This window comes from Chiloscyllium punctatum, chromosome 44, assembly GCF_047496795.1.
Source record: "Chiloscyllium punctatum isolate Juve2018m chromosome 44, sChiPun1.3, whole genome shotgun sequence".
NCBI lineage: Eukaryota > Metazoa > Chordata > Chondrichthyes > Orectolobiformes > Hemiscylliidae > Chiloscyllium > Chiloscyllium punctatum.
Genome location: NC_092782.1, coordinates 19362151 through 19382463, shown reverse-complemented (window position 1 = coordinate 19382463; position 20313 = coordinate 19362151). Strand labels below are relative to the sequence as shown.

Sequence of the window (20313 nt, the reverse complement as noted above, 5' to 3'; positions counted from 1 at the left end):
AGGAAGGGCTTTATGCCCGAAACGTCAATTCTCCTGCTCCTTGGATGCTGCCTGACCTGCTGCACTTTTCCAGCAACACATTTTTCAACTTATATTTGATGCCTTGAACCAATTTAAATAGTGGAGTGTCTAGGAAGTTAATGCTTTACTTGCATGTTATGATTATAAATGTAATGAAGAGTTGAAAATTATGAAAGATATTGATCAATTATTCTAACTATTCTTGCGTGTATGTCCAAATACAGAAACTATTGCTACTTGGACACAGATTTGTCCAATGTAGGAGTTTGTGAGAATGAAAATTACCCCCAAAAACTAAAGCGTAACCTCCAAAGACCAAAAAGTAGCCCTCTAGAGGAATCCTTGAAAAAGGAAAATCAATTTGACCTTCTTTCAAGTAGATTTAGAAAAACTATGTGAGTAGCTAATAACATAGCTGATGGAATGCAATGTGGAAAAGTGTGGAAGTTTGGTAAAGTAAACAGAAATGCAGAGTACTTCTTGAGAGACTGTGAAGTGTTCATGCCTGAAGAGACTTTGGTGCCTTTTTTCATGAGTCACTGAAAGCTCTAGTGTGGAATTCAAATCATTTCCTTAGATAAAGAAGTGTCCAATGAGCAAAAACTAAATAGACTAGCCCTATATTCAGTGGACATTAGAAGAATAAGAGGTGACCTCATTCAAGGACATTAAAAAGTCTTACAGGGATCATCAAGGTAGATGCAGAGAAACGTTTGTCCTGGCTAGGGGGATGTCTAGAACCAGGGGACAGTCTCAAGATCAGTCCACACTATTTATAAGAAGAAGAAGAATTTCTTCACAAAGAAGATAGTGGTTTGGAACTCTCTGTCCCGGGGTCTATGGAGGCCGAGTCTTAGAGCAAGTTCAAGACAAATTGAGAGTTCTAGATACTGAAAACCCCAGAAGTTGCAGGAAATATAGTGTTGAAGCAGAAGATCTACCATGATTTCCTTAAATGGTGGTACAGCTTGATTGGCTGAATGACCTACTCCTGCTCCCAGTTCTTCTGTTTTGTTCTTAAATTTCCTGATCCAAGCTACACTTGAATGTTGCTTGGTATAGAGGGAAGGTCTTATGAGAAAAGACTGAGGGACTTGAGGCTGTTTTTGTTAGAGAGAAGGTTGAGAGGTGAATTAATTGAGACATATAAGATAATCAGAGAGTTAGATAGGGTGGTCAATAAGAGCCTTTTTCCTCAGATGGTGATGAGGGGACATAGCTTTAAATTAAGGGGTGATAGATATAGGACAGATGTCAGAGGTAGTTCCTTTACTCAAAATAGCAGGGGTGTGGAACGCACTGCCTGTAACAATAGTAGACTCACCAACTTTAAGGGCATTTATATGGTCATTGGATAAACATATGGATGAAAATGGAAGAGTATAGGATGGATAGGCTTCAGATTGGTTCCACAGGTCAGCGCAACATGGAGGGCCGAAGGGTCTGTAAGGCGCTGTAATGTTCTATGTTCTGTACACACCTCAGTGGCCATAATTGGTTTCATTATACTTAACACATTGTGATGACATGGTGTCTTGGATATTAAAATGATTCCAATATGCTTCATAGAAGTATACGCAAAGATGAATATTTACATTAGGCTTCACCATTTCTTTGAATAGGATATAAATTACTGTCTAACTTACGATGTGCTTAACTTGTGTACTTCTGAGCGCTGGTGGACGCTTTACATTGCTCTGTTTGACATTTATGAAAATTTTGGATCTTTTTAGGAGCTGAACTGCAGATAATGCAATGGCAGCGCTGGAAACAATAGAAAACAGACATAAATGACTTAGTGGCACATGAGTCCCATTTTATGTAAACATTCTGTTTATAACACAATCTGAGTATAATGTAAAATATAAACTTCATGACAGCAATAGTAAAATGGAGAGAGTAAGTAATGTTGAATTGTCGAACAATGGAAATGCTTTTTGTTGTACATATTGATTTATACATTGTTGTACAGTAAGATTTTGTTTTGCTGCTGAGTTCAGATTTTTAAATGATGTAAATAATATAAATAAATTAAATAATATAAATAATATACATTCATAATAGTAAATTTGATTAATCTAATTTTGTCAGTTTATTCAAATTATATTTGATTATTGTAGCCTGAATTCAATATACATATGTTTCATTCTTAACTCATGAGATTTGGGTCTCATCTGCATGGAACCTGTCAGTCTGTCATCTGAATGCAGTAGCAAGCAATATTCAGGCTGAAGATGGAAGTCACCTGAGAGACAAAACAGCAGCTCCTGGCACTCAAGGGCTTGATACTGGGGGGGAAAAGGTAGCACAGCCCCAAAGAGAAAAATCCAAGTTGTGGGGTCAGGAAAAGAAAAATAATATCTCCTTACGTCATTTGCTATCATACTTTGCTTTGTGAAGTACCTTAGAATATTTTATTTTATTAAAGGTGCTGAGGTATTACAGTTTTAAAATAAACACCTTAATAATCCTACATAGGAATTGTTTATCCACTAATGTTTACAGACAATTTAGGATATGAGCAATACTCAATACTTCAAGGAAATTCTGCCTGGTGAGGCCACTTAAAGGCCACTCCCCACATAAATTTGGTCCCAATACCCTCTACCCGAGGCTCTGATTTACCTGGGTTCCTCTGAATTTGGAATGCCTGCGGTCCCAGACTTGGCCACCAATCCCGCATGGAGTTGCTGAGACTACAGGACCACCAGCCATTTGATTAGGGCTTATAGCTCTGAGGCACAAATCACACCTGAAAGTAATTAACAGGGCTGTGGGCAGGAAATTGCTGTGGGACCAGCTGCTGGGAGCGTGGCCAGGCTCCTCGTTTTAGTTGGAGGATTGGGGGTTGACCCCTGCAAAATTTAATCACATGGTCTGTAATTTAGGATATTTCAGATATGGGCCTGGGTTCAGTACCAATGTGAAAAGGTATCATAACGAACTGAAAATGTTTTTTTAATCACTATTGCAACAGTTGTAAAAGTAAGGCTGATCTGTACCTAAATGCTAGTTGCAACCTTTGGAAGGCAATTGCTGCAGCCTGACATTTCGCATCAATAACCATCTCTAGTCCAGAAGGTGCAAGATTGGCAAATATAAGGTCATGTTCCTTTTTCAGGTTGTCCACCAAAATGTTTAGCTTCTTTTGTACATCTGACAAAATGATATCCTGCAATAGTAAAAGATCAAGTCATTATTTTAAAAAATATAATGACAATAAAGCAGTGTAATAAAAATGTGAAAACATTTATAAACCATCGTTGTTAAAAACTACTGTTAAACTTTTCAACTTTTAATCCTCAGGACAGACAAAAATAATATGTTCAAATGGATGATGTTACCTCGAGACCAAGTTCTAAAATTTGCTTTGGTCTCCTTGAGAAACACCTCTTTAAAAATGTCACTGAACTTCCTACTCAATGCATATGTGTGCTAATCTGCAGCTAAATGTAAGAATTTCCTTAACAGCCTCCAATCCATTCTCAAAATTTACCTTTGAAATGAAACCAAACAATCTCTCTTTCTTCAACTTTCTAGATGAGAAACCTGTTAGTACTATCTGCCACAGCCTCCCTTTATTGGTCAATATACACCGGAAGTATCAACTAAATTCACTTTAAACTGTGAAAATAAATGCTCTCAGAGGGCAATAGGCATGCCAGCTCACTGTTCTGTACATGCACCTGCTCAGGCTGAAAGTTGCTGCCACTATCCTCTGTATGTATAAGAAACTATAGGAACTGCTTGGTCTGATGTTGTAGGGGAGTCCCACTTTCTGCTCTAACTAGTAGAATCATTTGCTGTTCGCAAGATAGTTTATTACATATTAAAAAGAAGGTTGCAGGTATTATAGGACCCAGATGTTAGTTTTCAGTCCTTTGAGATTCTAAGCTGTCCTATCCAGAAGACCATATGCCATCATCAATGTGGATAATGCTTTTGGAACTTCACCCTTTCAGACCCATATACAACATTAATAGTAAACATATATATACATACACACGTGAACTTATGCACATTGGCTAAAAACCAGAAAGGAAGAGTACTATTTAAATAATGAGATATTTGGAAGTGTGGATATATAAAGGGATCAGAGTGTCCTCCTTCACCAGTCAATGAAAATAGACAAGCAGGTGCAGAAAGCAATTAGGAAGGCAAATGGTATGATATCCTTCATTGTAAGAGGATTGAAGTTCAGAAGGGATGACCTACTCCAGCTATACAGGTCATTCTGCTATGACGCGTGTTTCGTCAATGCAAATACGCTGTAATGCAATTGACAAATAGGGGATGCTGTTTCTAAAGCATTAACTTTTAAAACATGTATTCGCTACAGTGCAATTGCATTGCCAACACTAGGTGTTATTTGTATTGCACAATTCTTGTATAATGCAAGGTCACATAGGAACGTGACTATCGCGCTAAAGAAATTACTGTATAGGGCTGAGGTGAGATTACACTTAGAATATTGCATGTAGCTTTGGTCTTCCTACAAGAGAAAAGGATATTCTTGCCATAGAGGGATTGCAGTGGAGGTTCACTCGGCTGATACTGGGGATGGCAGGACAGTCCTGTGAGGACAGATTGGTTCGAACAGGCCTGTATTCCTTGAGTTTTGAAGGTGGAGAGGGAAGTTGATCGAAAATGTATAAAATTCTGTATAAAAACGTCTGCAGGATGGATGCTTCCCTGGGTTGGGGAGTCTAGAACCAGGGGTCACAATCTCAGAATATGGGATAGGCAATTTAGGATGGAGAAGAGGAAAGATTCCTTCAGACAAAAGGTAGTGAACCAGTGGAATTATCTAACACAGAAGTCTATGGAGACCAATTCTCTAAAAGATTTCTTGAATGTATTCAAAGATTTTATGGGAGTATGGGAGAAAGCTGTACTGACACGGAGATAGAGAAATAGTTATCATATTGAATGGTGGAACAGGGTCATAAGGCCAATTGGCAAACTCCTGTTCCTGCTTTCTACATTTCTATGTTTAATTACATTACATTTACTGCTACACTACCTATCCCAAGCATTCTGACTTTACAAATTCAGGTGATCTGATATTCTTGCATAAATATTCTCTTCAGATTTGAACAAACTGCATTTGCTGGGTCAAAGACCATTGACTTCGATGTTGTTCCTGACAGTCTGAGGTCTGTAAGTCCCTTAAGTTATCAATTGCCCCTTCGGATTCATCCTAATTGATCAGTAGTGAATACAAGCAAATGGGATAGGATTCCTGCAGTTCCTCCATACAACAATACATGCTCTGCAGGCCCTTGGATAACCATACCTTTTCTGATTACATTCAGGATCCACACATTTTGTCTCATCTCTATCCTAAATATGATTATAATTGGCACTTTGATGGTTATGTGTGGCCTGTTACATATGGTAGGACTGTTCCTTGACAGTCTTGGACACATCAATATAGAGTCAATTTTCTTGGTAAGAAAAGAACTGAGTCTTCAGCTTCTCGCCCATCAGCAACTCTGGAACAAGATGAATCTATAATTTAACAGTCCCATCAAAAACAAGAAAATCTGTCACATTACATTCGCATGGAATGGTGGGAAAAATTATCATTGGATATTGTTACTCTAGTCTGTGGTTGACAATTCTTGCAATCAGCAATGAAATCCTCAATGTGGCTGGAGATCCCAGGCACCATACTGCTGGTCAAGATCTGGCTCTGCACTTGATGATCCCATGTTCCTGCTAAAAATTCCTCAGGAATTTGTCATCCAGAATTGCAAAATGCTGTTTGAGTTCTAAATATGTTTTCATGGCTAACCCAATTGGCCTTTGGTCTGGCCAATCTTCAACAAAATGCTGACTGAAATTGAGACATCTAGTTTTTCAACTGTGCTTGTTCAGTTTGACTAGTGGTGGCTTGGCCACTGTGCCAGTGCAGACCGAATGTATGACTCGATTTTATGACTAAGCTCAACATCTTGCCCATCACTCTGAACTGCATATCTAGCATTACTTGCAACTTTCTGCACACCGTTTCATATGTGAACCTTGTTAGATGAAGTGAAAACCTTTGCATTCTTGGAGGCATCCTTGCAGTTTCTGCACAGTAAAAAAAAACTAAGGAGCTTTATGATTCAGTTGTGTCTACATTCAGACGAAGGATGTAATCTGAAAATCTCTTGAGAGTCCATGTAACCAAGAAAATCTCCAACTTAATGATGGCTTATTGGAATATACTTTCAGTGGCTTAGATAATTAGAAAGGATGGATTATAGAGTTCTAGGACATCCATGGACTTCATGTTCTCAATCCTCTGAAAAGCATTCTCTTGCTTAACATTCCAACACTGCTGTTACATTTTGACGGGCTGACTCTAGGAATTTTTCTTACTTGTCAAGAGAGCCAAAAATACTGGTTTACCTTGCCTGAGAATCTGAGAGCCCTGGATGATGTCAGAGTGGGGAACGACATAATAGCTTAGGTCTTCTATGGATCAGCAACCGTACTTTCGCTATAGACGATATGTTCTATGAACCACATTTGATTTCTTGGACAATTCACACTTGTTGCGAAGTGTGAGCCTTTCGCTTGTATACATTCTGATTATGGTTTTCATTTGTTTGTCCATGTGGCATATGATTTGGTGAAGACTTTGTAAAATATTATAAAAGTTTGCTGATAAGTCTCTGGGGAAGGCAATCCCAAATGATAATTTGTTGAAATAAAATCTCCCAAAGTTATATAAGTTGTAAGCAACCTAAAACAAATTCAGAAATTGCCAGCTAAACTAGAAAGCAGAATTAACAGTTTGTATCTGGTGACTCGTCAGAACCGTTCGAAAGAACAGTCATCATACTCAAAAGATTAATTCTGCTTCGCTCTTTAAAGACCTGCTGAGTTTCTGTGGCAATTTCTGTTTTCAGTTCAGATCTTCAGAATCCTCAGTTCTTTGTTTTATTTCAGTAAGAAATCTGGATTGCTCATTCAATGAAACCTGCCAGAATCCACAAATTTATGCTGAGTTTCGTGAAAACGCTTATGTCGTTTAGTTAAATTATCACAAATCATAGATGTTGAATTGATTTCTCTCATAAAGTCTTATCTCTCTCACAAGATAAACATAATTCAAATAGTATCACTAGGCTAAGTACCATTGGGTTTCTTTTGCAACTAGGTGATTGCTTATAACTTTTACAAGTTGCTTCTCGACGTCCTTCATTAAAGGATGCAAATCTTGGATGCATAGAAGCATGAAGATTTCATATCATTCTTCAGTATAATATTTTATTTCAGTATTCACTTCCAATAATGCTATAAATAATTTAGGGTAATCTTGTTCAAAGAAGCTTTTCAGCTTTTTCTTAACCTCTTCCACCTTTTTTTGAAGATGAGTTAGGTCAAGACATGCATTTTTACTCAAAATCCTTGCTTGTGAAGTATGTGTACATATTCTACTTTTTGGTGTGCTGAGAGTGACTTTTCGCCTTAAGTACTATGTCTCCTGGACACACAGTTGCAATTTCATCGAGTATGGACAGTTTTTCTTAACCAGGTTTCATATTAGACTAATATCTTATTTGATCAAGAATATTTCTAATAGTTTAAGAATATGTGGAAGCTGACACTCATCCAGATATCTACATTGATATTCATAAGATGACCACTGACATAAAATTAAGTTTGGCAAAATACAATGTCTGGACCACTTATTCCTTTAAGAAACATGATAGACGTTTCCTCTATTGTAGACTATCCTACCTAACCAACCTTCATTTGGGGAAGTTATTTGATTTCTTGCTTTTCTGAATCTATGTCTCCCTTCTGCTCAGTTTTGAAAATGGCCAACTGAGAGATAAATAAGACATTCTCTTTTAGTAGCCCATAATATGACGGAGCAGAAGTAGGCTTCTTGCCCATACAGTCTATTCCACCATTCACTGAGATCATGGCTGATTAGATAATCCGCACCTCAATTTTCCTGCCTTTTCATGGACTGTGGGTTTTGCTGGCTCTGCCAGCATTTATTGCACATCCCAAATTGATCTTGAAGGTAGTGAGCTGCCTCAATGAAATGCAATAGTCCATTAGGTCTAGGTACAGAGTGCTGTTAGGTTGAAATCATGGATTTCTCTATCTCAGGGTAACTAGACATGGACAATATATGTGGCATTGAAGTACATTTATCCAGATAGATAGATCAGTTCAAGTTGAAAAACCACAATATGCGATAGAGACCACATTTCTTTCCTTTTCAACTATAAACTGGAAGAGAAGTCAGTCACTGCTAAATAGCTAAATGCCTAGAAATGTTTGCTACTTGAAAATCAAGTGGTGTACATTTTTAGCTTTGCAAGAATATAGAAGTAGAAGCAGAGTCAGCACATCAGTTCTGCTCTGCCATTTGATTGTGGCTAATGTTTCTCAACCGCACTCTTCTGCTTTCTCCCAGTAACTTTTGATTCTTTACTAATCAAGAACCTGTCTGTCTTAGACTAAATGATTGTCCTCCACTGCCGTCTGTGGGAATGAATTCCACAGATTCACCAACCTCTAGCTGAAGACATTCCTCCTCATCGCAGTTCGAAAGGTCCCTAGACCTGAGGCTGTGCTCCCAGGTCCTAGTCCTTCCTCCTAGTGGAAACTTCTTCTCTACATCCATTCTATCCAGGCCTCTTAATATTCTGTAAGCTTCAATGAGATCCCCCCTCATCCTTCTAAATTTTATGGTGTACAGACCTAGAGTCCTCAATTTCTCCCTTTATGACAAGCCCTTCATCTCAGATCATTCTCGTGAACTTCCTTTGGACCTCCTCCAAGATCACAACATCCTTGTTTAGATACAGGGATCAAACCTGCTCACAATATTCCAACTGCAGTCTTACCACTGCCTTATATAGCATATGTCTGCAGTTGTGGTCTAGCTCTCTTGAAATGGATGTAAACATTGCATTTGCCTTCCTAACTACCAACTAAACCTGCATGTTAACCTTGAGAAGTAGAAGTCCAAAGTCCCTTTGTGCTTCAGATTTCCAAAGCCTATCCCCTTTTAGAAAGCACTTTTTCTACACTGTATTCCATCTGCTGTTCTTTGACCCCTCACCTCGCCTTCTGCAGCTTTCCTGTTTCTTTAACAACCTTTCAATCAACCTATCTTTGTGTCATGTGCAAACTTAATTCCTTTGTCCAGATTGTTAATGTATAATGTAAATAGCTGTAGTCCCAACACTGACCCCAGCAGAAGTCCATGACTAACTGCCTGCCAATGAAAAAGATTCCTTTATACCCACTCTCTGCTTTCTGCCAGTAAGTCAATCCTCTATCCATGCCAATACTTTGCCCCTAATACCAGGGGTCTTATCTTATTAAGCAGCGTCCAGTACGGCATCTTATCAAAGACCTTCTGGAAGTCCAAATAGATCATGCCCACTGGTTCTCCTTTATCTAACTTGCTCATTACCTCAAAGATTTCTCACAAATTTTCCAGGCATGACCAAGTCCTCTGTAATCCTATCCTTATTAACAAATTGTAAAATCTTACCAATGACTCAGGTCAGGCTAACCAGCCCAGATAGTTTCCTGTCTTCTGCTTCCTGCCCTTCTTAAACAGGCTATTACTTTAGCCATTTTCCAGTCCTCTGGGATCCTCCCTGACCTGTGATTCCTGAAAGATCACCACCAATATCTCTAGAATTTCCTCTGTTATCTCCTTCAGATTTCTAGCATGTCTTACCCAGTTCGGGTGATTTATCCACCTTCAGCTTTCAGCCTCCTGAGATCAAGCTTCACTTTGCAGCAGTCTACTGTCCACTCTTGCCTCATGTAATCTTTTATATTACTCAGTAGCTTATCCTTGTATTTCATCTTCTCCCCCATTATTGCTTTTTTCTTAAAGTTACGTCTACTCATTTTAAAAGGCTTAGAATCATCTGGCTTCCCACCAATCTTCACCGCACTGTATGCTTTTTCTTTTCCTTTTTTACTATCACTGATTTCTCTGTGAGCCATGGTTGACTTATCCTTCACTTGGATGTTTCCTCTTCCTTGGGATGAATTTCTGCTTTGCCTTCTGATCTACCCACAGAAACCCATAATTAGGTGCTCCACTGTCTTCCTTACTAGGGTCCCCTTCCAATCAATCTACGCAGCAACTCCCTCATGCATTTGTATTTACCTTTACATTTCTTGACCTTAAGCTCCTTAATCAAGTCTGCCTCAATACACGTCACCAAATCCAAAATTGCCTCTTTCCTGGTGGGCTCAACCACATGCTGCTCCAAAAAAAGCATCACAGAAATTCCTTTTTCTTATGATCCATTTCCAACCTGACTTTCCCAGTCCAGCAGCATATTGAAGTCCCTCAAGATTTTGTTGCTTTTGGTGCAGTGACGTTGCTACATTATGAAATAAAGCAGCACAAGGAGAACTGCCTGATGCAGTCCTCAGATCCATCTAATTGCAGTGAGTCATGCACCTGAGTGAGCACTACAGCCAGAAATGTCCAAAGCCAGCAAATAGAAAACCTCTCTCTTCCTTCCTTCTGTTTTGAGTCAAAGGAAATTAAGACCTATAGACTCAAAAGAAAGGATTCTATTACAAGAAAAGATCTAGGTCCAGCCAATCAGCCACTGAATCACAGATCGACTATGCAGCCAGGACTTTTGATATACAAAATTTTGTTTTCCCCCGTCTATACTTTTTCACTCTATAATATTTGTGAGAAACAATCCGTCTTTTGTTTGACTGTTTGTAATTAAATGTATGTGTTTGGGGATTTAAAAGGGTATAGTTTCAGTTGAAGGATAGTAAATTAGTAATCCAATTTTACTTGCCAGAATACGTTTGTTTACAATATATGATTATTTTTCTACTACTGGTGAAACCTGGTGCGAATTACTTTTGTCCCAAATCAAATCAGTCAAGCAAATTGTACAGTTTGTTGAGTTAATTGGATGTTTGCAATATTACAATTACTTGTGGGACAGTGGGGCCTCATTATCAGCAATGGCCTCCATAACTGAGTCATAACAATGAGCTAAAAATAAACTGGACATCTCAAAGATTTTGATGTCATTTGGTTTGACATAATTCAACCAATTAATCTATTTGTAGATTAACACCTAGCTGTAAATATTTCTACCACTTATTATTGTGTATAATTACCTTCAACTGGGGCAGATTTAGGGTGTATCTTAAGGAATAAATGTCCAGTTCCTTTTTAAGTGGTTGGCATGTTCTTGTGGTTTCCAGTGCACGATCTAATTCAGTCATAATATTCGCATCAGTATCCAGATCTATAAATTTTTCATCTGCAATATGGAACAGAAGTAGTTTACCTTGACATGTTAAGAGAAATAAATCATAGATATATTATAACCACAAGAGCACTTAAATGATTCACAACAACTAAACATTAACAAGACAAATAACATTTTGCTGAGTAATAAGAATTATAATTCACTGTATTTTTCTCAAGTCATGATACTTTGTTCAAAGTTTGGGAGAAGATTTGTAGCTTGGGTGCTCGTTGTTGTGGTTCTGTTCGCCGAGCTGGGAATTTGTGTTGCAGACGTTTCGTCACCTGTCTAGGTGATACTTTGTGAAATGATAGGGGGAAAATGAGGAGATCCTTTTCTTCAATGTTCCAATGACAACCACAAAGGTCAGAGCTTAGACACCATCCTACTGGAATCTCATCCCTTTCATTAATGTTTATTAACTGCAATGTCCACAAAAATAGCAGCAAAATGTATGTCTCCCCCAGAAGGAATGCTAACAAAACAAGCTCTTGAAATTAAGTGCTAACAACACATTAACTTTGTAATGTCGAAAGATTTAATAGGTTAGGGCTGTTTTCCCTGGAGCGGCGAAGGCTGAGGGGTGACCTGATAGAGGTTTATAAAATCATGAGGAGCATGGATAGGGTAAATAGACAAGGTCTTTTCCCTGGGGTGGGGGAGTCCATAACTAGAGGGCATAGGTTTAGGGTGAGAGGGGGAAGATTTTAAACGGACCTCAGGGACAACTTTTTCACACAGAGGGTGGTGTGTGTATGGAATGAGATGCCAGAAATGGTGGAGGCTAGTACAATTATAAAATGTAAACAGGCACGTGGATGAGTATATGAATAGGAAGGGTTCAGAGGGATAAAGGCCAAGTGCTGGCAAATGGAATTAGATTAATTTAGGGTCTCTGGTCAGCACAGACAAGATTGACTGAAGGGTCTGTGTCTGTGCTGCACATTTCCTATGACTGTGATAGATTTTTGGCCAGAGGGATAGAAACAAACTTCTTAGTCGTCCCATGACCAAAAATCCTTTGACTGCTGAAGGGTTTAATAGTAATATCTGGAACACCTTGTCCAGTCTGCTGTTAACACAGTGTTCTAAGAATCTAATCAGCGGATAACACACCAGCCACATTGCAGGATAACAGCAGTGGGGTGGGTGGGGAGTTGGGGGTGAGAGGAGACAGACAGGGAAAATGCCACAAAATGCCTACCCATACAGGATCAGCTCATCTGGAAATATGTATTTTCTCACAAGGGCTCAGTCCAAACACCAAAAAATGTGAGACAAAGCAAACCAGAGTGCAAGGGCTAAGGCCTGCCGCAAAAATCAACAGTCCTTTTCAAAAAAAAGGAGAAAAGAGAAACACACAGACTGTAACCAACCAGTGAATCAACAGTTCCCTAATGAGAACCAAGTTACACCTATAACACATTGACTGTTTAAATCAGCCAGTTTAAAAAATCAGTCATCAATAAAAAGGAATACCAGTTAACAAACTGGCTATATGGTTCATCCAGTTCAGTAATCAGGTTTCCTCCAAAACCAAACAGGAACAGTACACACTGTTCCCTTACTTTTCCCCCAGCCCCAACCCCCACCCATTTATCTCTCCACTCCTCAGGCTCCCAGCCTTATTCCTGATTAATGGATCTTGCCCAAAATGTCGATTTTCGGGCTCCTCGGATGCTGCCTGACCTGCTGTGCTTTTCCAGCACCACTCTAATCTTGACTCTGATCGCTAGCATCTGCAGTCTTCACTTCCACCCATTGTAAAGGTGCAGTTAACTCACAGGGGTTTGATCCACTCTCAAAGGCAGGGTATACTCCCAAACTCCAGGATGCAGCAAGTGTTCATCTCCCAGCGCACAGAATCTTTGCAGAGGCCGAGACAGAGGGTCAGGCCTACCCACAGGAACAGCTCATCTAGATAGATATATTTTCTTACAAGGGCTCCATCCAAACACCGAAAACGACAATGAAGACACATACAAAAAAAAAACTAGAGTGCAAGGGCTATGCCCTGCCACAAAATCAACATTTTTCTCTTTGTCTTTAAGAAAAGAACAGAGTAAAATACAGGCTGTAACTAGTTAGCGAAACAACAGTCCCCTAATGGGAACTGAGTTACACCTGTAACGCTGACTGTTACAATCAGCCAGTTTAAAAATCAGTCCTCAAAAAAAAAGGAATACCAGTGAACATACTGGCTAAATAATCCAGCCTGTTCAGGAATCAGGTTTCCTCCAAAAAAGCAGAAACCAACAGCAGCAGCAACACACTGACTGTGGCCCAACCAGCACAGAATCAGTCCCCTCCCCAACACAAAATAGACTGTCCTGGACACCAATCCAGCTTCCTTAATGCCAGCTCCCAGAGTGAACAGCATGTCTGACCCGACTGTTTTTTTTAAAACTTTATTAACCAGTGCAAAATACAGTTTTAAAAAAACACTATATACAGGGGAAGTGGCAGCAAAGCCAAACCCCAAACCCAACCATTCAGCTAGTTTCCAGGGAGAGGAGGACAAACCTCAAATCCCACTTTCAGTCAAAGGTAACAGTAACAAACACAGATAATATAGGGCAATTAAATGAGAAACAGTGCATAGAACACAGACCTAACATTCGTATTTTTTTTAAAAATCACCTGACACCAGTCCATACCACATACTGATCGACTGTCCTTGGCCTTCAGTCTCCAGCCACCCTGCGGACTGACTGACCCTCCCCAGGCCTGCTTTCCTCCAGGCTAGTCGTCAACTATCCAGCTCCCAGAAACCCAGCGTACTGACCGGACTACCCAGGGCCGCTTTCCTACGAGCTGGTTGTTGGCCTTCCAGTCTCTGGCTGCATTATGCACTGACTGACCCTCCCCAGCCCACTTTCCTCCAGGACTGACATCTGCCACCAGCTCCCGGTCACTCCACATCCTAACCAAACCACCCCGACCTGCTTTCCTACAATCAGGCTGTCAAGCCTTCCAGCACCCGGTTGCCCTGCGTACTGACTGACCCTTTCCCCTGGCCAGCATTGCCACAGACCAGCCATCGGCTGCCCGTTTCCCAGCCTCCTCACATACTGACTGGTCCTCCCCTGGTCAGTCGACCACCTGGCTCAGCCTCCCAGTGTACTGACCGGCCTGCCCTATACCAGTTTTCCTGTGAGGACGCGATCAGCTGCCTGACCCTGCCCACCTCACATACTGACAGGCTCCTCCAGGCCAATCATCAACCCTCTGGTCCCCAGCCAGCTTGCGTACCAGTTGCCCCTCCCCTGACCAGCTTTCCACCAGGCACGCTCTCAGCTGCCTAGCCCCTTGGCCCCTACCCCACCTCAGCCCACTTTCCTCAAGGCCATTCATCGACCCCCAGCTCCCACATCCTGACTAACCCATTCTGACCTGCACTCAAACACAATCACAAAACCCACATACAGTAGCTGAATTCATAAAATCCTCACAATACAGTTTCCAATACCAAGGCAGAGTCCAAGCCCAATGGCAGCAAAGGCACACCCCACAGCACACACACAGGTATTCAGTCTCCATAGAGGCCTGGTCCATCCACAAAGAACCAGGCCCACTCACAGAAACACAGTACATTGTGAAGCTGCAGTTAACTCATAGGGTTTGGTCCACTCCCAAAGGCAGTGTCCACAGCGCGCACACACACATAGGTGTTCAGTCTCTGCAGAGGCCTGATCCATCCAAAGAACCAGACTCACTCACAGGAACACAGTACCTTGTAAAGGTGCAGTTAACTCACAGGGGTTGCGTCCACTCCAGGATTTTCTCACCTCCCAGCGCACACACTCACACATACATACAGGTGTTCAGTCTTTACAGAGGCCTAGTCACCCACAAAGGGCCAGGCCAACCCATACAGGACTTGATCATCTGGAAAGGTGTATTTTCTCACAAGGGCTCAGTCCAAACACCAAAAAAGTGAAAACACATTAAAAAAAACAAAGAAAACCAGAGTGCAAGGTCTCAGCCTGCCACAAAGTCAACATTGTCCTTTTTCTCAAAATAAAGGAGAAAAGAGTAACACATGGGGTGTAATCAGCCAGTGAAACAGTAGTTCCCTAATGAGAACTGAGTTATACCTGTAATACATTGACTGTTTAAATCAGCCAGTTTAGAAGTCAGTCCTCAACAGAAAGAAATACCAGTTAACAAACTGACAATATGGTTCACACAGTTTAGGATTCAGGTTTCCTCCAAAAACAAACAGGAGCCAACAACAGCAGAAACACACTGTATGTGGACAGCCAGCTCAGAGTCAGTCCTCTCTCTGACACAAAATGGAGTCCTTGACACTGATCCATTTCCCTCAGAGTGAGCAGGATGTCTGACCCTGTTCTTTTTTATTATTTTATTAAACAACTACAAAACAGTTTACAAAAAACAGTTAACATTTACAGCTGTATACAACAGCAATTTTACAAGGGAGAGGAGCAGCAAAGCCAGGACCCAAACCTTTCTGACCCTGTTCTTTTTTTTTCCCCCCTTTTTTATTTAACCCCCACACTACCGCCTAAGTGCGGTAGTGCTTATTTTTATCCCCTGCACCCATGGTGTGTGTGTGCAGGTGTGAGACACAGTGAAAAGACACAAAGTGTACGAATCTTTATTCAATTTCCACCACCAGGAAGATATGAATAACACCCGAGTGGCCAGTTACAAGCACTGCCCTTCAAACCACAGGGCAATGCTATGTGATCAAAACAGTGAAGGGGAGGGTAGGGACTAAATCAAAATAGAATTGGAGGGAGAAATGATGCACTCCACTCCCTGTGGCGCCCACCTCTCCCTGAACGACTCCAGGGTGTCGGTGGACACCGCGTGCTCCTTCTCCAAGGACACCCGGGCTCTAACGTAACCCCGGAAGAGGGGCAGGCAGTCGGCCCTAACGACCCCCTCCACGGCCCGCTGCCTGGACCTGTTGATGGCCAGTTTGGCCAGGCCCAGGAGCAGACCCACGAGGAGGTCTTCGGACCTGCCCTCCCTCCTCCGTACCGGGTGCCCGAAGATCAGGAGCGTGGGACTGAAGTGCAGCCAGAAACAGAGGAGAAGGTTTTTGAGGAAATCAAAAAGGGAGTGCAAACGCCCACACCCAATATATACATGGTCCACGGACTCCACAGCGCCACAGAACAAGCAGTTGGGCTGGGAGCTGACCCTGTTCTTTTTTTTTTCTTTTTTTTTCTAACATAACCGCAGAAGAGGGGTACACTCCTGTTTTTATTTTTTTTTTATTATTTTCTTTTTTTTTTTCTTTTTTTTTCCCCACACTACCGCCTAAGTGCGGTAGTGCTTATTTTTATTCCCCAGCACCCATAGTGTGTGTGTGTGTGCAGGTGTGAGACACAGTGAAAAGACACAAAGTGCACGAATCTTTATTCAATTTCCACCACCAGGAAGATAGGAAAGACACCCGAGTGGCCAGTGACAAGCACTGCCCTTCAAACCACAGGGCAATGCTGTGTGAGCAAAACAGTGAAGGGGAGGGTAGGGACTAAATCAAAATAGAGTTGGAGGGAGAAATGATGCACTCCACTCCCTGCGGCGCCCACCTCTCCCTGAACGACTCCAGGGTGTCGGTGGATACCGCGTGCTCCTTCTCCAAGGACACCCGGGCTCTAACGTAACCCCGGAAGAGGGGCAGGCAGTCGGCCCTAACGACCCCCTCCACGGCCCGCTGCCTGGACCTGTTGATGGCCAGTTTGGCCAGGCCCAGGAGCAGACCCACGAGGAGGTCCTCGGACCTGCCCTCCCTCCTCCGTACCGGGTGCCCGAAAATCAGGAGCGTGGGACTGAAGTGCAGCCAGAAACAGAGGAGAAGGTTCTTAAGAAAATCAAAAAGGGAGTGCAAACGCCCACACCCAATATATACATGGTCCACTGACTCCACAGCGCCACAGAACAAGCAGTTGGGCTGGGAGCTGACCCTGTTCTTTTTTTTTTTTTTAAAATGGTCCAAATCCCAAAAGGCAAAACACCTGAGTGGCCAGTGATCCACCCAGTTTATTTTTTTTTTTTTTTTTTCCTAGGATTTGAACCCCAAATTTCACTGTTTAGCAAGCTAGTACTTTGACCAACTAAGCCAGAATGTCATGTTGACACTCCTGTTTATTTTTATTTTTTTTTTTTATTTTTTCCTTATCCCCACACTACCGCCTAACTGCGGTAGTGCTTATTTTTATTCCCCAGCACCCATGGTGTGTGTGCGTGTGTGTAGATGTGCGACACAGTGAAAGACACAAAGTGCACAAATCTTTATTCAATTTCCACCACCAGGAAGATATGAAAAATACCCGCGTGGCCAGTGACAAGCACTGCCCTTCAAACCACAGGGCAATGCTGTGTGAGCAAAACAGTGAAGGGGAGGGTAGGGACTAAATCAAAATAGAGTTGGAGGGAGAAATGATGCACTCCACTCCCTGCGGCGCCCACCTCTCCCTGAACGACTCCAGGGTGTCGGTGGATACTGCGTGCTCCTTCTCCAAGGACACCCGGGCTCTAACGTAACCCCGGAAGAGGGGCAGGCAGTCGGCCCTAACGACCCCCTCCACGGCCCGCTGCCTGGACCTGTTGATGGCCAGTTTGGCCAGGCCCAGGAGCAGACCCACGAGGAGGTCCTCGGACCTGCCCTCCCTCCTCCGTACCGGGTGCCCGAAAATCAGGAGCGTGGGACTGAAGTGCAGCCAGAAACGGAGGAGAAGGTTCTTAAGAAAATCAAAAAGGGAGTGCAAACGCCCACACCCAATATATACATGGTCCACGGACTCCACAGCGCCACAGAACAAGCAGTTGGGCTGGGAGCTGACCCTGTTCTTATCGGTCTGCCAGAGCTTCCTGATTGGACCAAGTTACCAGCCCCAATCAAGGAACTCATATTCTATGAGGTCCACCTGGTTGAAATTACAATCACTACAACCATCCCCCTCTAAGTCCAAGGACATGGACTGGTTCTTTTTTTGTAGCTCCTCCTGGGGCATTTTAGTACCGACTCAAGTTCCTCTGATATAAGCAATATGTAACACACAATAGCTCACCTCTTGTGCCCAGGGTGTCTCAAAAGAAATTAATTCTATTATTCAGGTAGCAAAGGCATCGAAGCAGTGACATCCACCATGTCCATCTCAGATTCTGAGGTACCTTCAATGCTTGATGGAGAGGGAGAACCCATGGATTCCTGAACAATCAGAAAGACTGTCAAGGAGCTGGACACGTTTTGCTCCAGCACCATTTCCAGTTTTCATATGGTCTTCATGCTTGTTCAGGACCGTTGCACCTACCCAAAGTTTACACGTCACTAGACCTGACCTCACATTGACCAAGTCTCTTACCCATGCAGGACCATTCCTGTGGTTGCTACACCAAACTTCAGCCCCTGACGTAAACCGTTTCTCTCGCTGAGTGGAATCTTGTGTCCAGCAATGACATTCCAGATGCCATTACATCCTCTGCCCCAGATCCGGCAAGATCAGATTTAACTCAGAGTGTAGTCTTCTCCCCATTAGAAATTCTGCCGCAACTATCCCTATATTTGCATGAGGGGTGGTGCTCTAATCAAATAGGTGCTGAGTGAAGCTGTCAGCTGTTTCTTTATGTCTACTTTCAAAGTTTGGACTGCCGTTTCTGCCAGACCATTGGATGATGGATGGTATGCAGCTATCCTTATACGTCGAATGGCATTCAACTTTAGCAAATACTCAAATTCCCTGCTCATAAACGATGGCCCATTATCTGTGACCAACTCTTCCGGGAATCCGTGTATTGTAAAACATGTCAGCTGTTTTTCTATCATTGTGTATATGTTTGACAAATGAACTCTACACGTCCAGCCACTTCAAGTGGGCATCCAAAATTGAATAAGAATATTGAGCCCATGAAAGGACCTGTATAGTCAACATGTAACTGCATCCAGGGTTTACCCATCTATTCCCACGAATGTGAGGAGCTACTGGCAGTAATTCTTCTCTTTGTTGGTACTTGGGCACTGCCCCACTAATGCAGCTATATTTGCATCCAAGCCTGGCCACCAGAAATAAATTCTTGCCAACATCTTCAGTTTGGAAACCCCTGAAGATGAAGGGCTTCCTGAGGAAGGGCTTATGCCCAAAACGTTGATTCTCCTGCTCCTCAGATGCTGCCTGACCTGCTGAGCTTTTCCAGCACTACACTCTTGACTCTGATCTCCAGCATCTGCAGCCCTCATTTTCTCCTGGTGGAGTTCAGCCAGGAAATGGGCATGACCTTTGCTCGGGATAAGCACTCTTGCTCCCCATAATAATATGCCGTCCTCTACTGTGATTTGATCTTTCCAGGTCCAAAAAGATTTCAATTCTGGTTGGGGTGGCCCTTTGGCATCCCCCATCACTACCAGCTGTTGCAGTTTTGCCAGGACTGGATATTTCTGCATTCAAAGTCTGATATTGTCAGCTGTGACTGGAATTGTGTGCAGAAAATTTAAAACCATTACAGACTCTTCCAGTACCACTGGTGTTTCTATCAGGAGGAGGTAGCTCAATGCATCCAAATTTGCTACTTGGCCTCCCCGATAGTAATTATATGCACTGGGTAATGGAGCCCATTGCTGAATTTGGCCTGAAGCTATTTAAGTAAACCTAGCAGGAGTTTGCAGTGCATTAATCTTACAAATTTTCATCCGCAAAGATATTGGTGGAACCTCCTGACTCCAAATATGACCACCAACCCTCCCTTCTCTAAGTGGGCATATTTATGCTCTACATTAGCAAAAGTCTTAATGGATATGCTATTGGGTTTTCCTCTCCACTGGGCCCTGGATGCTGCCTGACCTGCTGTGCTTATCCAGTACCACACTCTCAACTGTCCACAGGGCCACCAATGAGCTAATGCTGTACAGGGATACCAGATCTCGCTCAGGGTCATAGTGTGCCAACACCTGAGAGGATGTGAGCTGTTTCTTCACCTTCCTGAAAATTATGGCTTGGTTATATAACCATTTGCAAGGCTGATCCCTTTTTTTAAAGGGTTGACC

The 20313-nt window shown here is 42.3% G+C and overlaps 1 protein-coding gene across 1 annotated transcript in view; it reads right to left on the bottom strand.

Annotated features, from left to right (window-relative positions):
- Positions 1-20313, bottom strand: part of cfap54 (cilia and flagella associated 54) — a 450427-nt gene that overhangs the window by 140135 nt on the left and 289979 nt on the right. Inside the window, exons 51-53 of the mRNA XM_072562407.1 lie at positions 11161-11306; positions 3024-3193; positions 1668-1785 (exon numbers count right to left, since the gene is read on the bottom strand). Coding sequence (XP_072418508.1) covers positions 1668-1785; positions 3024-3193; positions 11161-11306 — 434 coding nt within the window. The remainder of the gene's footprint in view (positions 1-1667; positions 1786-3023; positions 3194-11160; positions 11307-20313) is intronic.